This window comes from Callorhinchus milii, unplaced genomic scaffold (assembly GCF_018977255.1).
Source record: "Callorhinchus milii isolate IMCB2004 unplaced genomic scaffold, IMCB_Cmil_1.0 Scaffold3, whole genome shotgun sequence".
Taxonomy (NCBI): domain Eukaryota; kingdom Metazoa; phylum Chordata; class Chondrichthyes; order Chimaeriformes; family Callorhinchidae; genus Callorhinchus; species Callorhinchus milii.
In genome coordinates, this window is record NW_024704744.1 from 3,508,519 (window position 1) to 3,525,905 (window position 17,387).

The 17,387-nt window shown below is 45.5% G+C and overlaps 1 protein-coding gene across 1 annotated transcript in view; it reads right to left on the reverse strand.

Moving 5' to 3' along the window:
- LOC103185594 (regulating synaptic membrane exocytosis protein 1) overlaps nt 1–14,272 on the reverse strand; it is a 229,299-nt gene extending 215,027 nt beyond the window's left edge. Inside the window, exon 1 of the mRNA XM_042332866.1 lies at nt 14,235–14,272. Coding sequence (XP_042188800.1) covers nt 14,235–14,263 — 29 coding nt within the window. The 5' untranslated portion in view covers nt 14,264–14,272. The remainder of the gene's footprint in view (nt 1–14,234) is intronic.
- Between the last annotated feature and the right edge of the window lie 3,115 nt (nt 14,273–17,387).

Here is a 17,387-nt window from a genome sequence, read left to right on the forward strand (position 1 = left end):
GGGATGACTTCCCAGTGACTGGTCTGCCCTTCCAGCTCCTGCCGATGAGATACCTGACCCTCTGAGATGGGATTGAAGTCTGAACTCTGAACCTTCTGTTCGTTTGTTCACGCTTGGCCAAAAAGACCTGCTGTCCTCATGGCTGTGAACTCAACAGACTCCCCAAACACGCCAATGACTCAAAGCAAATATACTCAGTGACATCCTATGCAGAAAGCTTTGGCATGATGACATTACACTAAGTCGCCTTCTCCAAACTTTGGACCCAGAGGCTGAGAAAATGACAGATGGTGAATGACATCAGTTGTTTTTTCACAATTGAAAGCACCAAACGCCTGAAATTCATAAATAATAACAATCCTTGCATTCAATATAGCACCTTATCACATTGTAGAGACACCTTAAAGCCCTTCACACACAGAATAGACTGCAAAGTGAATGGGTTGTATATTTTGTGGGCGAAACGTGGCAGCCAATTGTGTACAGCAGCTTCCCACAATCAGTCGTGGATTGAGTCCCAAATTTTGAGCTCTCCAGTGTATAGATGAATAAGTACCAGGAGAAGTTGTATTTTGTGACAATCTGATATCCACATGGTTTACTTATCTGCAATAGGGCCGGTGCAATGGGAGCAGATAATAATAATAATAATCCTTGCATTTGATATAGTCTTATCACATCTTCGAGGCATCTCAAAGCGCTTCACAGAATATGGTGTGAATTGACTGTATTTTGTAGGCTGAACGCAGCAGCCAATTGCACAAACAGTCGTGAATTGAGTGACCAAATTATTATTTATTTCTTTTAGAAGGAATTTTACCCCTGGAAAAGCGATCCGCCAATCGGAGAGCAACCAAGTTCCTACTTACTGCTAGGTAAACAAGGTGTGTGGAGTAAAGGAACTTGCCGAACATTTTGCCCTGCTGGGAATCTAGCCCAGGTCTCTCACTTGAGAGGCGAGTGCTCTAACCACTGAGCTACAGGACTCCAGACATTGTGTTCTCTATTATATTTCTAAGCATATAGTCTTAATTCCTTCCATTGATATCAAAGCAATTAGAAGTGAAAATTGTACTGTGTTAATTAATGCCAATGGTGCTAATTACCACATGCATTGAATTTAGCGACCTTATGGTGATTAACACATCGTCTTATCCCCAGGGATGCTGGAAGAAAAACCTCCCACCCACCCACCCCTTCCCACCTCTCCCCCAACCGGACATACATCTCCATCTCAATAATCACAGCCATTCGTGGTTCCTGACTCACGGACCACATTATTGGAGTGAAGGTCAGTGGGATGCCAGATAGCAAAAAAAATGGAGTAAAACTCCCAATGCCACTATTCATTATGTGTGTGACAGCCTGGCTCAGTAGTAGCACTCTCTCTTGCCTCCGAGTCAGAAGGTTGTGGTTTCAAGCCCCACATTAGGACTTGGAATCACATAGTCTAAGCTGACACTCCAATGCAGTGCTAGGGGTGTGTTGCATTGTCAGAGGTGCCGTCCTTCGGATGAGACATAAACAACAACAACAACTTGTATTTACACCGTGCCCTTCACCCGGGACAATGGCTCGGAGCCTTAAAACCCATCTGTCGGCTCAGGTGGACATTAAAGATCCCATGGCTCTACTCAAAAAGAGAAGGGAGTTTCTCTCTCCCAATGTCCTGGCCAACAATCCCCAAATAAATTTGATCACTCACTCCATGGCTGTATGTGGGGCGTTGTGGTGCGCATACTGGTGCCGCATTTCGCCCACAAAATACACAGCCACACCACTTTACAGCACATCCTGTGAAGCGCTTTGACCCATCTCAATGACGTGATAAGGCGATCTATCAAACGCAAGAATTATTATTATTATCCATATCAAGGTGGTGAACCCACAATCTTCTGTCTCAAAGGCAAATATACTATGAACTGAGCCGGGGCAAGCAAGGCTAAAACTCCACTGTTGCTACCCACAGCTGTATTTCCAAGCACTATATGGCAATTTGGCACTGGGTGTTGAGATGGGTGTCGATAGAGTGGGTGGGGGGGTGGAGAGGAACCAGTCGATGTGTTAAATATCACAAGGTCACTAAATCCAGGGCAATTAGCACCATTAGATGGCCATTAGCACATCACACATCCCATTTTTCAACCTCTTTTTATTAACCCTTTGCAACTCACCCCCATTTAAACTGAGATCCAACACTGTGGCGAGTTTTGTGGAACTGTGGTTGAAGCAAAACTCATCAATGTCTTTTTAGAAAAACTTGCTGTGTACATCTGGGAGAAGCGAATACAACAAAAACAACAAACTGCATTTATATAGATAGCGTCTTTCACGTCAGGTGGTCACCCCAAGGTGCAGGACAGTCGAAGACTTGCACTCGAGCAAGGGTTTGAATTCGAGTAGGGTTTGGGCCAAGATAGGTGGAAAGATGACCGAAGACATCCAATCAAAGAAGAAGGTCTTGAGAAAGGAGGCGACGGAGAGGCAGAGGGATTGCAGGATGGAATTCCACAGAGATGGGGCAGGAAGGCTGAAAGCCTGACTGTCCCGATCGCGGGAGACATTAACCAGGCCAGTGCCTGACAAGAGGATGGAGCGGGTAGCTGGGTAGGGTTTTCGGAGGTGACAGGGGTAAGGTGTAGCAAGACTGGGATTCCAAAAGTGAGGACGAGGATCTTGAACTCAATCCTCTGGGGGATGGGGAGCCAGTGGAGCCAGATGAGGATGGGGGTGTGATAGGGTCATTGGAGCCTGGAGTAGGAGAGGACACAAGCTGCAGAGTTCTGAATGGTTAGCAGCTTATGAAGGGAAGAGGCAGGAAGTCTGATGAGCAGAGAGATATTATAGTCAAGCCTGGAAGTGGTGAACAACATCTTGCATTTTTATAGCACCATCCATGTTGAAAGTATGGATTAAGTTCGGTGGCCTGATAGGAGAGGTAGTGGCGGAGGTGGGCAATGTTCCTGAGGTGGGAGAATGCTGAAGGGGTTAAGGCACAGATGTGGGATTTAAAGGACGATTGAGAGTTGGACAAGGGACCAAGGTTCCGCATTGGCTCTGTGAGGTGCAGAGTGCATCCATGTAGATTGATGCTGTCAGTGCCTGAGGTGAGAAGGCATTGACAGGAGCCAAGCAGGAGGGCTTCGGTCTTGTCGACATTCAACTGGCTCTCATCCAGGATGTCCGACAGGCAATCGGTCAGCACAGCAGTGGTCCTGGAGTCGAGGGTGGAGGCAGAGAGATAGAGTTGAGTGTCATCCGCATACATGTGGAAGTTAACCCCATGCCTGCTGACGATGTCACCAAGTGGGAATATGTGGATATTAAACAGGAGAGGACAAAGGACAGAGCCCTGAACACCACATGTGACGGTGCGAGGCCTGGAGGAGGAGCCGTTATTGGATACAAAGTGGAGACATTCAGAAAGGTTAGAGCGAAACCAGGCTAGGACAAAACCACGAAGGTGGAGCTGTGTTGAGAGGCGGTGGAGAAAAATAGAATAGTCGAATAGAGGGGTACAGAAGAGGAGAATAGGAGGGATGGGAGTATAAAGATAGACACGGACTGGTAGGGCCGAATGGCCTGTTTCCAGGCTCTATCGCTCTATGAAACTATGTAAACTTTTCAAGCCTCTTATAATAATATAATAATTCTTGCATTTGATATAGTGCCTTATCATGTCTTTGTGACGTCTCAAAGCGCTTCACAGAATGTACTCTAAAGTGAATTGACTGTATATTTTGTGGGCGAAACGTGGCAGTCAATTGCGCGCAGCAGTATCCCTCAAACAGTCGTGGATTTAGTAACCAACTTATTATTATTTTTTTGAAGGAATTATTACCCCCAGAAAAGCGATCCGCCAATCAACTAACAACTGGGTTCCTACTTCCTGCTAGCTAAACAGAGGTGTGTGGAGTAAGGAAACTTGCCCAAGTTTCGCCCTGCCCAGGAATTGAACCCAGGTCTCTCGTTTACGAAGCAAGTGCTCTAACCACTGAGCTACAGGACTCCACAGGACTCTTTTGCTTGTTCAGATGGATGTTAAAGGTCCCGTGGCACTATTGATAAAGAGAAGGAAGTTCCTCCCAGTGTCCTGGCCAACAATCCCCCATTTAAAATTGATTATGAGACCACTCTGTGTGCAAATTGGCTACTCCATTCGCTCCACTTAACACAAATCCCGTCCTTTGGATGAGACATTAAACCAAAGTCCCGTTTGCCTGTCCGAGTGCACGTTAAAGATCCCATGGCACCATTCGAAAAGAGAAGCGACTTTCTCTCTTCCGGTGGCCCGGCCAACAATCCCCTAAATGAAATTGGTCACTCACTCCATGACTGTTTGTGGGACATTGCTGTGCAGAACTGACTGCCATGTTCACCCACAAAATATAGTCAATCCCCTGTACAGTATGTCCTGTGGAGAACTTCGAGACGTCTCAACGACATGAAAATGCACTATATCATATGCACGGATTATTGTTATTATGATGATGATTAATATTTATTATTAGCTGTGAGCCATACGAGCCACTATAGAAGCAATATCAAAAACAAGAATTACTTTTTAATTTATCAACAATTTGTACATCTGCCTTTACCAAAAGTAAAAATTTGTATATCTTTTCTTCTCCTTCGCCTCCCGGTCAAAATCTCGTTTGAATAATCATTATTTCCTGTTGTTTTCACCAGGAATCTAGCTGTCTCTCTGGTTACAGGCAGTCAGTCCATCCTTCCTGCCTCACTTCCTCTACGCACTTAACTACAAAGCCAATTCCCTTCTGAACACAACGTTTTACGAACCGCTCATTGAAATCAATTATCCTGTTCATTCTTTCCAACTTCCGATAATCAAAAAAAACTGGTCTCTAGGATACAGAGCCTGTCACGTTGAAACACCTCAAAACAATTCGCAGGTAATTGCGGTCAAATGTAGTGACTGTGTATTTTATAGGTGAACTCAACAGCCAATTTGCAAAGTCCCACATTACAGCTGGGAAATGAGTGACCGATTTTATTTGACGGGTTATTGACCAGGATATCAGGGAGAAAAAACTCCCTTCTCTTTTCCATTGCTTTATAATCCACCGGAACAGGCAACTGGGACCTCAGATTGACATCTCATCCGAAGGACAGCACCTACGAACAAGCAGCATCCTGGAGTGTCGGTCCAGACAGAGAGCTCAAAACTCCCAATGTGGGGCCTCAAACTCACAACCTTCAAACATCCGTGAGGCAAAACGTCAACCACAGACACACACTCCAGGCTTGAGGTTGCCAAGATCTCAGTGTTTAACTAGCAGCCACAGAGGCAAACAGAAGGTTAATGATTAATTCTCTCTCCGCACACTGACAACAGCCAACAGCCCGCTCTCGAACTTTACTACCCACAAATCCAGCCCCAACAGTTTTCAGACACCTTCAGATCAGATCGTATTCCAAGCTCTCGTCTGTCTGACGTTAAGATACCTGGGGCACTGCTCGAAAAGAGAAGGGAGTTTTCTCCCAGTGTCCTGGCTAGAAAACCCCTAATAAAAAGAATCAGTCGTGATAATCATAATAACCCTTGCATTCGGGAGAGTCAGTTTAGACGATGTGAGTTCAAGTCCTGACAAAGTAATTCGCTTCATGGCTGTTTGTTGAATGCTGCATGTGCTAACTGGCTAGTCACAGTCACTACACTCGGCAGAAAACTCTGTGAGTCAAGCACTTTGAGACCATTCCACGTGACAAGGCACTGCATCAAATGCAAGGCTTATTATTTCTTCCTCCAGGCAGCAGGAAGTGCAGCGGCAAGAGTGTCAAGTCAATCACTTACACAGCAGCTGCTCTGATACAATACAATGTGCATCCATCACGTGCAGCAACACTTGAGCCACAGTGAGTTTCATAGACTTCTTCAGATCTCTCCACCTGTGTGCGTTGGGGTAACTGCTGGAGTCTGACCAGCTAAAACCGCATAGTTTGCATTAATATTCTGTCTAGCAAGCTGTCCTGTTGCTTGTCCAACGAGGACCATCAAATGAGACACTAAACTGAGGTCCCATCTGAATCTGTTCAGGTGGACATTCAAGATCCTAAATCACTAGTGAAAAGAGAAGGGAGGATTAGGTGCAGGACCACCTTACCATTTAAGGCTTTGGCTTGTGTAGAGTCCTGTAGCTCAATGGTTAGAGCTCTCGCCTCGTAAGCGAGAGGACCCGGGTTTGATTCCCAGGCTGGGGGGGAAACGTTGGACAAGTTTCCTTATGCACCTCCAGGAGTATTAATCCCCTCAAAAAAAATAATCTGGTCACTCAATCCACGACTGTGTGCGTTGGGGTTGGGGTTTTGCCCACAAAATATACAGTCGATTCACTTTACAGTATATTCTGAGAAGCAATTTGAGATATCTCGCAGACGTGATGAGTAGCCATATCAAATGCAAGGATTATAATTATTATTATTATAACAACAGTGACTGGTCTGCACTTCCAAGTCCTGCCAATGAGCCAAGCTGGCTGTGCTGTCGTCAGCATACCCTGGACCTGCCTGGCTCAGGAACCGGATAGGAAGATTGAATCTGCTTTGAAAAGCATTGGCAAACTTTTGGTTTATTCTTTGCTAACCTGTTGCTTGTCACAATATAATAATAATAGTCCTTGCATTTGAAACAATGCTTTATCACGACATTGAGATATCTCAAAGCACTTTGCAGGACACACTGTAAAGTGCAGTGATTGTGTGGATTTTATGGGCGAATGCGGCAGCCAATTGCACACACCAGTGTCCCACAAACAGTTGTGGATTGAGTGACTGAATTATAATTATTTTTTGGCAGGGATTATTCCACTTGGAACTCGATCCGCCAATCGTCTAACAACCAGGTTCCGACTTATTGCTAGGTAATCAGGCTTGTGGAGTAAGGAAACTTCCCTAAGATTTTGCCTCACCTGGGAATCAAACTCAGGTAATCTCATTTGTGAGGCAATGTTGTTATTAATATGAAAACTCTCAAGTCTGGTTTGGATACTCTTAAGCATTGTGATGGGTTTCTGCGCATCAAGAGTATATTTGTTTGTTCACAAGCAGTAATCAGGCTAGCTGGGCTGAGTAGCCTTCTCCTGTTCCTTGGAAGAGATTTTTTTACATCGAATTGGATAGAATAAACAGCACAGAAACAGGCCATTCGGCCCAACTGGTCTATGCCGGTGTTTATGCTCCACATGAGCCTCCTCCTGCCCTTCCTCAACTAAGCCTATCAGCAGAACTTCCTATTCCTTTCTCCCTCATGTACTTATCTGGCTTCCCCTTAAATGCATCTATGCTATTCACCTCAACTACTCCTTGTGGTAGCACGTTCCACATTTCCGCCACTCTCTAGGTGAGGAAGTTTCTTCTGCCTTCCCCATTTGATTTATTGATGACTATTTCATATTCATGGCCCCTGGTTTTGGTCTCCCCCATAAGTGGAAACATCTTCTCCATGTGATGTTCCATCTTCGAGACAGTGAACCAAGGCTGGCAAAACGGCAGGTGGTTTATGAGTCACCGTCTTCAAGTCAGCCAGGAAGCCAGGCTCAGCACTGCAGCAAACCAGAGCATTGTCAATACCACTTGGGCTAATTTAGTATTTTGCAAACATTCAAACTAGGTTGTGAGCCCTGCTTAACCCGGCTCTGTCAGAGTCATCATCACTGCCTGCAAAGGGCAATGTAGGCACCAATCCCCAGCATTTAGCTTCCTCGCACGCGCACACACGCAGACTGGATATACCACAAACACACACTCAGTTTCAGACACACAACAACTTGCATTTATATAGCGCCCTTCACACAGGGTAGCGTCCCAGAGCGCTTCACAGTGGTGGAGTCTGACAAGGAGCCAAGGGAAAAGGGAAGGGCAGGACAAGCACGATTGAAAAGGAAGGATTTGAAGTTGGGGAGGGAGTGGGCAAGGCGGAGGGATTGCAGGAGAGAGTTCCAGAGTTTCGGGGCGTAGTGCCTGGAAGGTACTGCCACCGATGGTGGAGCGGAGGGGACGAGGGACAAACAGGAGGCCAGAGCCAGTCGAGCGGAGGCAGGGGATGGTGGAGTGGGGGGGTAAGCAGGTTGGATAGGTAGGGAGGTGCCGGGACATGGAGGGATTTTTAGGTCATTGTCCAGCACAGTATTGGGGGCTAACTGCATCATCAGAGGTGCTGCCCTCTGGACATCAAACCAAAGTCCCTTCTGATTGTTCCTCGGGTGAATGTTAAAGATCCTGAAGCACTTTGAGACGTCTAGAAGGATTATTATTTTTTATTATTAAAGAGAAGGGAGTTTATCCCCAGTGTCCCGGCTGACGATGCTCCATATTCACTGCTCGCTCACCTCTTTTGGTTGTTTGTGTGATTTTGCTGGTGCAAACCGCTGTATTATTGTGTTTACCTAATAATAATAATATGCCTTATATTTGATACAGCGCCTTTCACATCAGGAGGACAGCTCAAAGCACTTCATGTGGTTTAATAATAATAGTAATAATAGTCCTTGCATTTGGTATAGCGCCTTATCATGTCGGAAGGACGTCTCCATGCGCTTCATAGGATTTACTGTGAAATGAAGTGACTTTGTATTTGTAGGCGATTGCAGCAGCCCAATTGTGCACAGCAACATCCCATAAATAGCCATGAAACGGGTGACCAATTTTATTTGGGGGATTGTTGGCCAGGACAGCGGCAGAGAGAGCCTCCCTTCTCTTTTCAAATAGCGCCATGGGATAGATATGGCAAATAGAGCGGGAATATGAAGCAGGCCAGTGCTCGCTGAGTTACTTCACAAACATACAATATAAGTATTATTTCACTTACGTACAATATAACATTTCATAATAATCCTTGCATTTGATACAGTGCCCTATCAAGTCATTGTGACGTCTCACAGAATGTGTTGCAAAGTGAATTGACTGTGGATTTGTGGGAGAAACGTGAATATCACTTCTCTAACGTACACCAATATTTGCATTTACATAACAACCTTTACGCAGGATAACATCTCAGACAGCTCAACAGTGGTAGGGCCTAACGCTGAGCCTGAGAGGAGAGAGGTGACCAAAGACATGGATGAAGAGGAAAGTTTAATATATAACATGAATATTACTTCACTAAAATATGCTACAACCACACTTCATTACCTTTCTCCTCCCTCTCCCGCTTATCCCTTGCTTAGCGGCGAACACTGAAGCATTCCAACACTTTATCCTACATGAAGGGTGCTATATTAATAATATCAATAATAATTCTTGCATTTGATATAGTGCCTTACATTATCGAGACGTCTCAAAGTGCTTCGCAGAATATACTCTAAAGGGAACTGACTGTATTTTGTGGATGAAACACACAAAGTTGCACAAAGCAATATCCCATAAAACAGCAAGTGACCAATTTTATTTGGGAGATTTGTTGGCCAGGACACCAGGAGAGTGAACACTTCCCTTCTCTTTTCTTGCAAGTGAGGATCTGGGTTCGAATCCCAGTCAGGGCGAAACACTGGGCAAGTTTCCTAACGCCACATGCCTCTGGTTACCTAGCAGTAAGTAAGAACTTGGTTGTTAGAAGGTTGGTAGAGCGCTTTCCGGGGGGTAATCATCCTTTCAAAAAATAATAATGATAATAATTTGGTCACTCAATCCACGACTTTGTGGGACACTGGTGTGCACAATTGGCTGCTGCAGTTCAGCCACAAAATACAGTCAATTCACTTTACCGTATATTCTGTGAAGCGCTTTCAGACAAGATGATAAGACATGATAAGGCACTGTATCAAATGCAAGGATTATTATTATTATAGCGCCACAGGATCTTTAACATTCACCTGAACAGGTAGACGGGACCTTGCTTTAATGTATCATTCAACAGTTTATATACCATGTATATTATGGGGTAAAAGTGGGATGGATGATCATTTTCATGGAATTCTGAAATTGCATTTATATACACGCAAGTTAATGTAGCTGTTGACAGGAATATTACTTACTAATGTACAATGTTCAATGCATTACTTCACAACCATAACATTAATATTATTTTATAATAATAGCGGTGTGATATAAATCTTACTTGAGTACAAAGTGAGGGGACATGAATATAAGACTGAATTGAGAATTTAGAGGGAACGTCTTCATGCAGTGGGCGGTGAGTATGTGGAACTCATTGTCAGAAGCTATGGTTGAAGCAGAAACCATCAGCATCAACATATTTAAGAGGAAACCTGATGCACACATGGGTGAGAAGGGAATAGAGGGGTGCAGGAAAGGGGAATAGGAGAAGTGGGGGCTTTTGTGGAGTATAAACCCTGGCACAGACTAGTTGGGCAAATAGCCCATTTCTGTGCCATATCTTTCTATGTAACTCCACACAGTTTACGACCAGTTTTAGGCTCCTCATTATGGGAAAGACATAAAAGCACTCGAGATGGTATAGAGGCCATAACCCAGGATGTTGCCTGGAATGAGGAAATACAGTTACAAGGAAAGGCTTATAAACTGTGGCTTTTTCCTTTGGAGCCCGAAATAATAATAATAATCCTTGCATTTGATATAGCGCCTTATCACGTCATTGAGACCATCTGAAAGCCCTTTGCAGAATATACTGTAAAGTAAATTGATTGTATATTTTGTGGGCGAAACACGGCAGCCAATAGCGCACAGCAGCGTTCCCACAAGCAGTTGTAGATTGAAGTGACCAATTGTTTTTTTGGAAGGAATTATTATCTACGGAAGACTGAGAGGGGAGATCATTGAGACGTATAAGGTGATGGGAGCCTCATACGCAGTCACCTTCCCTTTCCCCTAGCTCGGGGTCAGGCTCCGCCAATGTTAAGCGCTCCGAGACATTGCTGTGTGTGAAGGGGCGCTGTATAAATCCAAGTTGTCGTTGTTGCTGGACCAATTGCACTCCCAACCTTGAAGCCTCCACAATTCTGTCAAGACCATCGATTCCAAGTTAACCAGAAACCTGTTGCTCCCCAACTGGAGCTCTCTCCTCTCATCTATTCAATAGGGTGATTACATTGTGATAACACCTCAAAACATTTCACAGGTAAAGTTACTGTAAAGTTGACTGTGTTTTGCAGATGAACAGAGCAGGCAAATTGCACACAATATTAATCCTTGCTTTTGATATAGAACCTTATCATTTTCATTATGCCTTTCTGAGTGTATTAATCCCTTCAAAAAAAAGAATAATTTGGTCACTCAATCCATGACTGTTTGTGGGACACTGTTGTTGACAATTGGCTGCCGCATTTTGCCCACCAAATATACAGTCAATTCACTTTACAGCATATCCTGTGAAGCACTTTGAGACGTCTCGAAGACTGATAAGGTCCTATATCAAATACAAGGATTATTATTATTAATATCATGTCGTCGAGATATCTCCAAGCACTTCACAGAATCTACTGTAAAGCGTTTTTGGACTGTATATTTTGGGGATGAAATATCCCTCAAACAGCCATAAAATGAGTGTTCATTTTCATCTGGAGGAATATTGGAGTCCTGTAGCTCAGTGGTTAGAGCACTCGCTTTGCAAGCGAGAGACCTGAGTTCAATTCCAGGCAGAGGGCGAAACCTTGGGCAAGTTTCCTTACTCCACACGCCTAATAATAATCCCTCCAAAAAAACAAAAACAATAATTAAATTGGTCATTTTCAATCTACGCTGTTTGTGGGACATTGCTGTGCGCAATTGGCTGCCGCGTTCACCCACAAATATACAGTCAATTCACTTTACAGTGTGTTCTGTGAAGCGCTTTGGGACGTCCTCCCGACGTGAAAAGCGCTATATCAAATGCAAGGATTATTATTATTATTATTATTATTATTATTGGCCAGGACATTGCTATAAACTGCCTTCTCTTTTTTGAGTAGTGACAGAGAATCTGGAGCGACCACCTGAATAGGTAGACGGGACCTCGGTTTAACATCTCATCCGAAGGACGGCACCTCTGACAATGCAGGAAATGCCTCTTACTGTACTGGAGCGTCAGCTTAAATTATGCAAGTCCAAAGTCCCACATGGGGCCTGAAGCCACAACCTTTATTACTCAGAGGCAAGAGTGATACCAAATGAGACAAGCTAATGATCCCTACTATTAGAGGAATGAGCTAGGAGCAATGATCAGACAGCTAGGGAACGAATGACCACATCCATGCTTTAAATTTCTTTGGCTCTTCATTCTTGTCTCAGTGGGGGACTGTATAGCAGTATATAAGATTTTAAATAGGATTGAGAAAGTAAACCCAGAGCAATATGTTCAGATGCACCAAGTCAGCAAAACAGCAGAATAAGAGGACACAGGTTTGCAGTTACAAAAGGCTATTTCAGGGCAGACACCAGGAATTATTCCCATCGTTAACTCATCATCCCCTATCCTCGACCCCATTTTCTCCTTTGTCTTCCTTGCCCTGCCTCCCCCCTCTCTGTTAGCCCATAAAAGTCTCTACCTCCAGTTCTGACGAAGGGTCGTGGACCCGAAATGTTGACTCACTTTCCTTTCTCCATAGATGCTGCCTGACCTGAGTGTTCCCAGCGACTTCTGTTTTTTTTTCAGATTTCCAGCATCAGCAAAATTTTGCCTTTTGCCAGGAAGTATTCTGTTACAAGGGTAATTGACGACTGGAACAGATTACCAGAAGAGGTGGTTGAGGCCAGGAACTCATATAGCTAAGTGCTTTCAGGTGTTCTCCAGACACGAAAGGCGCTATAAATAAATTGTATTGTGTTGCTTGATGTGTCGCTCCAGTGAGAGAGTGTCGCATTCCATTCCAACAATCTATCTCTGGGATTTCCATGTGTGGGTGGGATGCGTGGAAATCTCAGTTCGGTTTGGATACTCTTAAGCAACGGTGATGGGTTTCCGCATGTGTCAGACACCCGGCTGACCCCCGAAAAGCTTGATGCTGCGACATGAGGAGAGTAGGGTGGCTATTCTGGGACGATGAGATCCAATAGGCCAAAGGACCTTCTTTATCTGAGCCTCTCTTGTGATCCTGCGATATTTGCACTCAGGCCCGTCTTGTCCTCAGTCGGGGAGTCAGCATTTGCTTTGTGTTGAGTTGCACTCATCTAACACAGCACATTCCGAAGATCGGCCATGGCTAAGGAACCAGTTGCCCTGCATTCTCAGAGTCGCTGTCATTAGGACAACACTTAAACCGAGGCCCTGTCTGCCTGGTCAGGTGAACGTTCAAAGATACCATGGTGCTATTTAAAAGCAACAAATTATATTTATGCATTGCATTTCACGTCAAGAGGACGCTCCAAGGCACTGGGCTGTTAAGGGTTTGCACCCAAGCGGGGGTGGGTGTTGGGGGAGATTGGAAGGTAGGGGTAGTGGGGGTGAGAGTATGGCCAAAAGCTCAGTCAAAGAGGAAGGTCTTGAGATGGGCCTTTAAGGAGGTAAGGGAGGGAATGAGGTGGAGGGATTCGGGGATGGAATTCCAAAGCGTGGGGGCAGAAAACCTGAAGGCCCAACCGCCAATGGTGGAGTGGGGCGGGCAGGGTGGGGGGACATGGAGCAGGCCAGTGCCCACCGAGCGGAGAAATTGGTGAGTGAAAAGAGGAAGGAAGTTCCTCCCTTCTTGCTCAACAATCCCCCCAGATAAATTGATCATTCAGTGTGTAAGTGAGGGAGGTTGCCATTGGCAAACAGGCGAGACATTTCAGCATTACAGATATTGTCTAAAATGTAACAAAGAAAGATTATTGTGTCTCACAATTATAGCTATTAGACGTGCCCACGCATACTTCTAATAATAATCCTTGCATTTGACATAGCACCTGATCACGTCGTCGAGACGTCTCAAAATGCTTCACAGAATATATTTTAAAGCGAATTGATTTGAGTATTTTTGTGGGCAAAACGCGGCAGCCAATTGCTCACGGCAGTGTCTCACAAACAGTGAGACAGTCGTGGATTGAGTGACCACATTTTTTGAAGGGATTAATACCCCCGGAAAGCGATCCCATAATCGAGTAACAACCAGGTTCCTACTTGCTGCTAGGAAAACAGAGGCGTGTGGAGTAAAAAAACTTGCCTAAGGTTTCGCCCTGTCCAGGAATCAAACCCGGGTCCGGTCACTTGTGAGGCAAACAACCAAACCATTATGCTACAGGACTCACTCTGTTCAAATGCCAAAGCAGCTTAAGAGTTAACACACCAGGTTCTGAATGGGATCTGTACAGTTCAGCGTAACTGGATACTAGATTATCTTTACCTGACCAGTCGGAAGAACTGATTGCACATTCTCCCCTCCCACCCTTGTCTTATTGCTCCCAAACAGTGGTGTAAGACATTGATTGTTTAAAAGAGGATAATCTCAAATTCCCTGGCAATGCATATTTCCCTGACATTTCGGACTGACGTAGAGTCAATGCACAGAACAGCCAACATCCTCGCTCTCCTCCATACACTGAGATGCTAACCACACCCCACGCAGACCATGTGAAGGATACAACTCCACTTGTGCCAGTCCAGCTCTGGATCATTTCAACAGTCGCCAGCACCGGAATTGATGGCTTTCAACGCTTTACAAGCACATACAGTTCAAGCCACACACACTCACACACACACACACACAATAAAATTACAGGAGTCAGCTCATTTAAAGGAGACGAGCCTTATTCTTCTCTACACCCAAATTATTCCGCAGGGCGGAAATTTAATTCACATTTCAAGCATTTGCAAAGCACACGAGTTAAGTGAGTGATTCAGCAGCACGGGTCAACAGGAATACCATTAAAAAAAGTCACTGCTTATGTAACCATTTTCTGAACCCAACCAAGCAATACCAAACACATACAGCTTTTTATATAAACACACACACACACAGTGTCAAGGAATGCAACACCTCATCCCTTCGTTCCATTTAATCCAGTGCCAATCTTTTGCCTTCCACTACACTAACACCCACCCACATACACACACACACACTCTCTCGCCCACCAACCAACCAACTATATACTCAACCCCAACCAACCCATCTCCATAGCTGACGCCTGGCAAAGGATGGAGTTATATCACCATACAACAAGACACGATGAGAGAACAGGAGAAACACAGGACTGTCAACCCGGCCTGATCTGAGCAGGAAAACCTCCAGCGTTCACACATTGACCAAGATTATTTGATTTTTTTTAACCCCGTACACATTTTGGGGAGAGGGCCTCTCGCAAACATCTCAACAGTGAGCAGCCCAGAAAAAAAAGCACCTATCTCTGTCCAGTTAATTAATAAAATCTCACCCCACCCAACACACACACACACACACAAGCCATGAGCCTTTCAGGCCACAGAGAAAGTGGATTCCATGGACACTTTGGCTCCATTATTGAAACGAACAATCGATTGTCTTTTTTTGACACACATCCACGCAGATAGATATATATGTGTGTGTGGATTTATCGATAATGTGCAAATTGTAAGCACAATATGGGGTGAATATTTCACCCACAAGGAGGGGAGGGATGGGGATGGTTGGGGTGGGGGATGGATGTGATTGATAAGTCAAACAGGATACAGGTTAGATTTTCTTTGAACAGAAAAGCCATGCACACTGGGAGCTCAAACATAGCTCGAATCCTGTTGATTTCTTTTCTGTATATGGATGTGTGTCTCTCTCTCTCTCTCTCAATCACCCAAGCAACCTTCTCCCTCTCCCTACTCTCCCCCCAAACACATACATCTATACATCTCTCTCTCTCTCTCTCTATATATATATATATATATATTATAATGATCTCGATCTGAGAATCGTATATAAACTACAAGGGATCAGGTGATGGTGGATGAGAGAAAGAGAGAGAGAGAAAGAAAGAAAGAAAGCAAACTAGCATCCTGGATGTCTTGGGCAGAGAGGGATGGAGGGAGGGTGAGAGAGAGAGAGAGGGATGGAGTGAGTGTGAGAGAGAGAGAGAGGGATGGAGTGAGTGTGAGAGAGAGAGGGATGGAGTGAGTGTGAGAGAGAGAGAGAGGGATGGAGTGAGTGTGAGAGAGAGAGGGATGGAGTGAGTGTGAGAGAGAGGGATGGAGTGAGTGTGAGAGAGAGAGGGATGGAGTGAGTGTGAGTGAGAGAGAGGGGAGTGGGGGTGGAGGAAGGGTTACAGGGATGGCAAGAGGGTGAGAAGGGAAAGAGAGAGAGAGAGAGTGGGGGATTTAAAGACATGGGATAAATGCAATAGGAGGGAGGGTTTGCAAAAAAAAAAAAAAAAAAAAATAGTGAGAGAGAGGGAAGGAAGAAAAGGAGAGAGAGATCGCTGGAAGAGGAGAGGACAATCATTTCCCCATCAAGAAAAGCCTGAAATGTCTCTTACTTGAGCATGGCATCTTCCTTCTCCTCCTCCTCTCGCTGCCTGTCCATCACGGCCATGATGATGGACCTCTCCTCCTCAGTCAGGTGGCTGAGATCTGGCATCTCAGACATGGGCAGAGGGGCCGCCACAGCCCGCGGGCCGCCATGGGCTCCCAGAGATGCTGACATCCTCGGCTTTGCCTGGTCTTGGCTCCAATTGGCGTCTGGGTTGGACTTGCCAGTCACCCCGACCCCCCCACACCCTCTCCTCTCCCCTCTCCCCTCCCCAGGGGGGGGGTGGGGGTGAGAGAGAGAGAGAGAGAGAGAGGGGGAAGAGAGAGGGAGAGATGGAGAGGGACAGGGGAGCCTTAGAGAAAGCACAGAAACTTTGGTCTCAACCCACTGTCCTCCTGAAGGCTCCTCTCCCTCACAGAGCCCCACTGGTCCTCCCTTCTGCCGACCATACGTACTCTTGTCCTCCTCTCCTCTTCCAGCAATCTCTCTCCTTTTCCTCCTTCCTCCCTTCCCTCCCTCCTTCCCTCCTTCCTTCCTCCTCTCAATATCTCTCTCCCTCTCTCCTCCTTTGCACCTTCCAGCTCAGATCCAGCGAAGGGATGGGCTCACACACAGAGAGAGAGAGAGAGAGAGAGAGATGCCACCCCCCCCCCCCCAAAAAAAATACACAAATGATGCTTTTTGGGGGTCTCTTGATGGGCTATTTCTCCCACAACTGCTGAGGTTTGGGTGAAATCTCTTCTCCCATCCCTAGTGATGGAGTGGTACAGGGAGTTGGGAGGAGGTTACAAAAGGGAGAGAGAGATGGAGAGAGAGAGAAAGAAAGAAAGAGAGAGATAAGAGCCAAGCTGATACACTCCTCTCCTCCTCCTCCTCCTCCTCCTCTCTCCTTCTGTCTATTCCTGAGTCTCAGACACACAAGATCCCTGGCTCCCCCTCACACAGATCTCTCTCTCTCTCTCTTTCTCTTCCTCTCTCTCTCTTTCTCTCTCTCTCTCTCTCTCCAGAAGATCTCACTGCTTTGCTCTGTGCTGCTCTGTCGCTGTGTGTGTGTGTGAGTGAGTG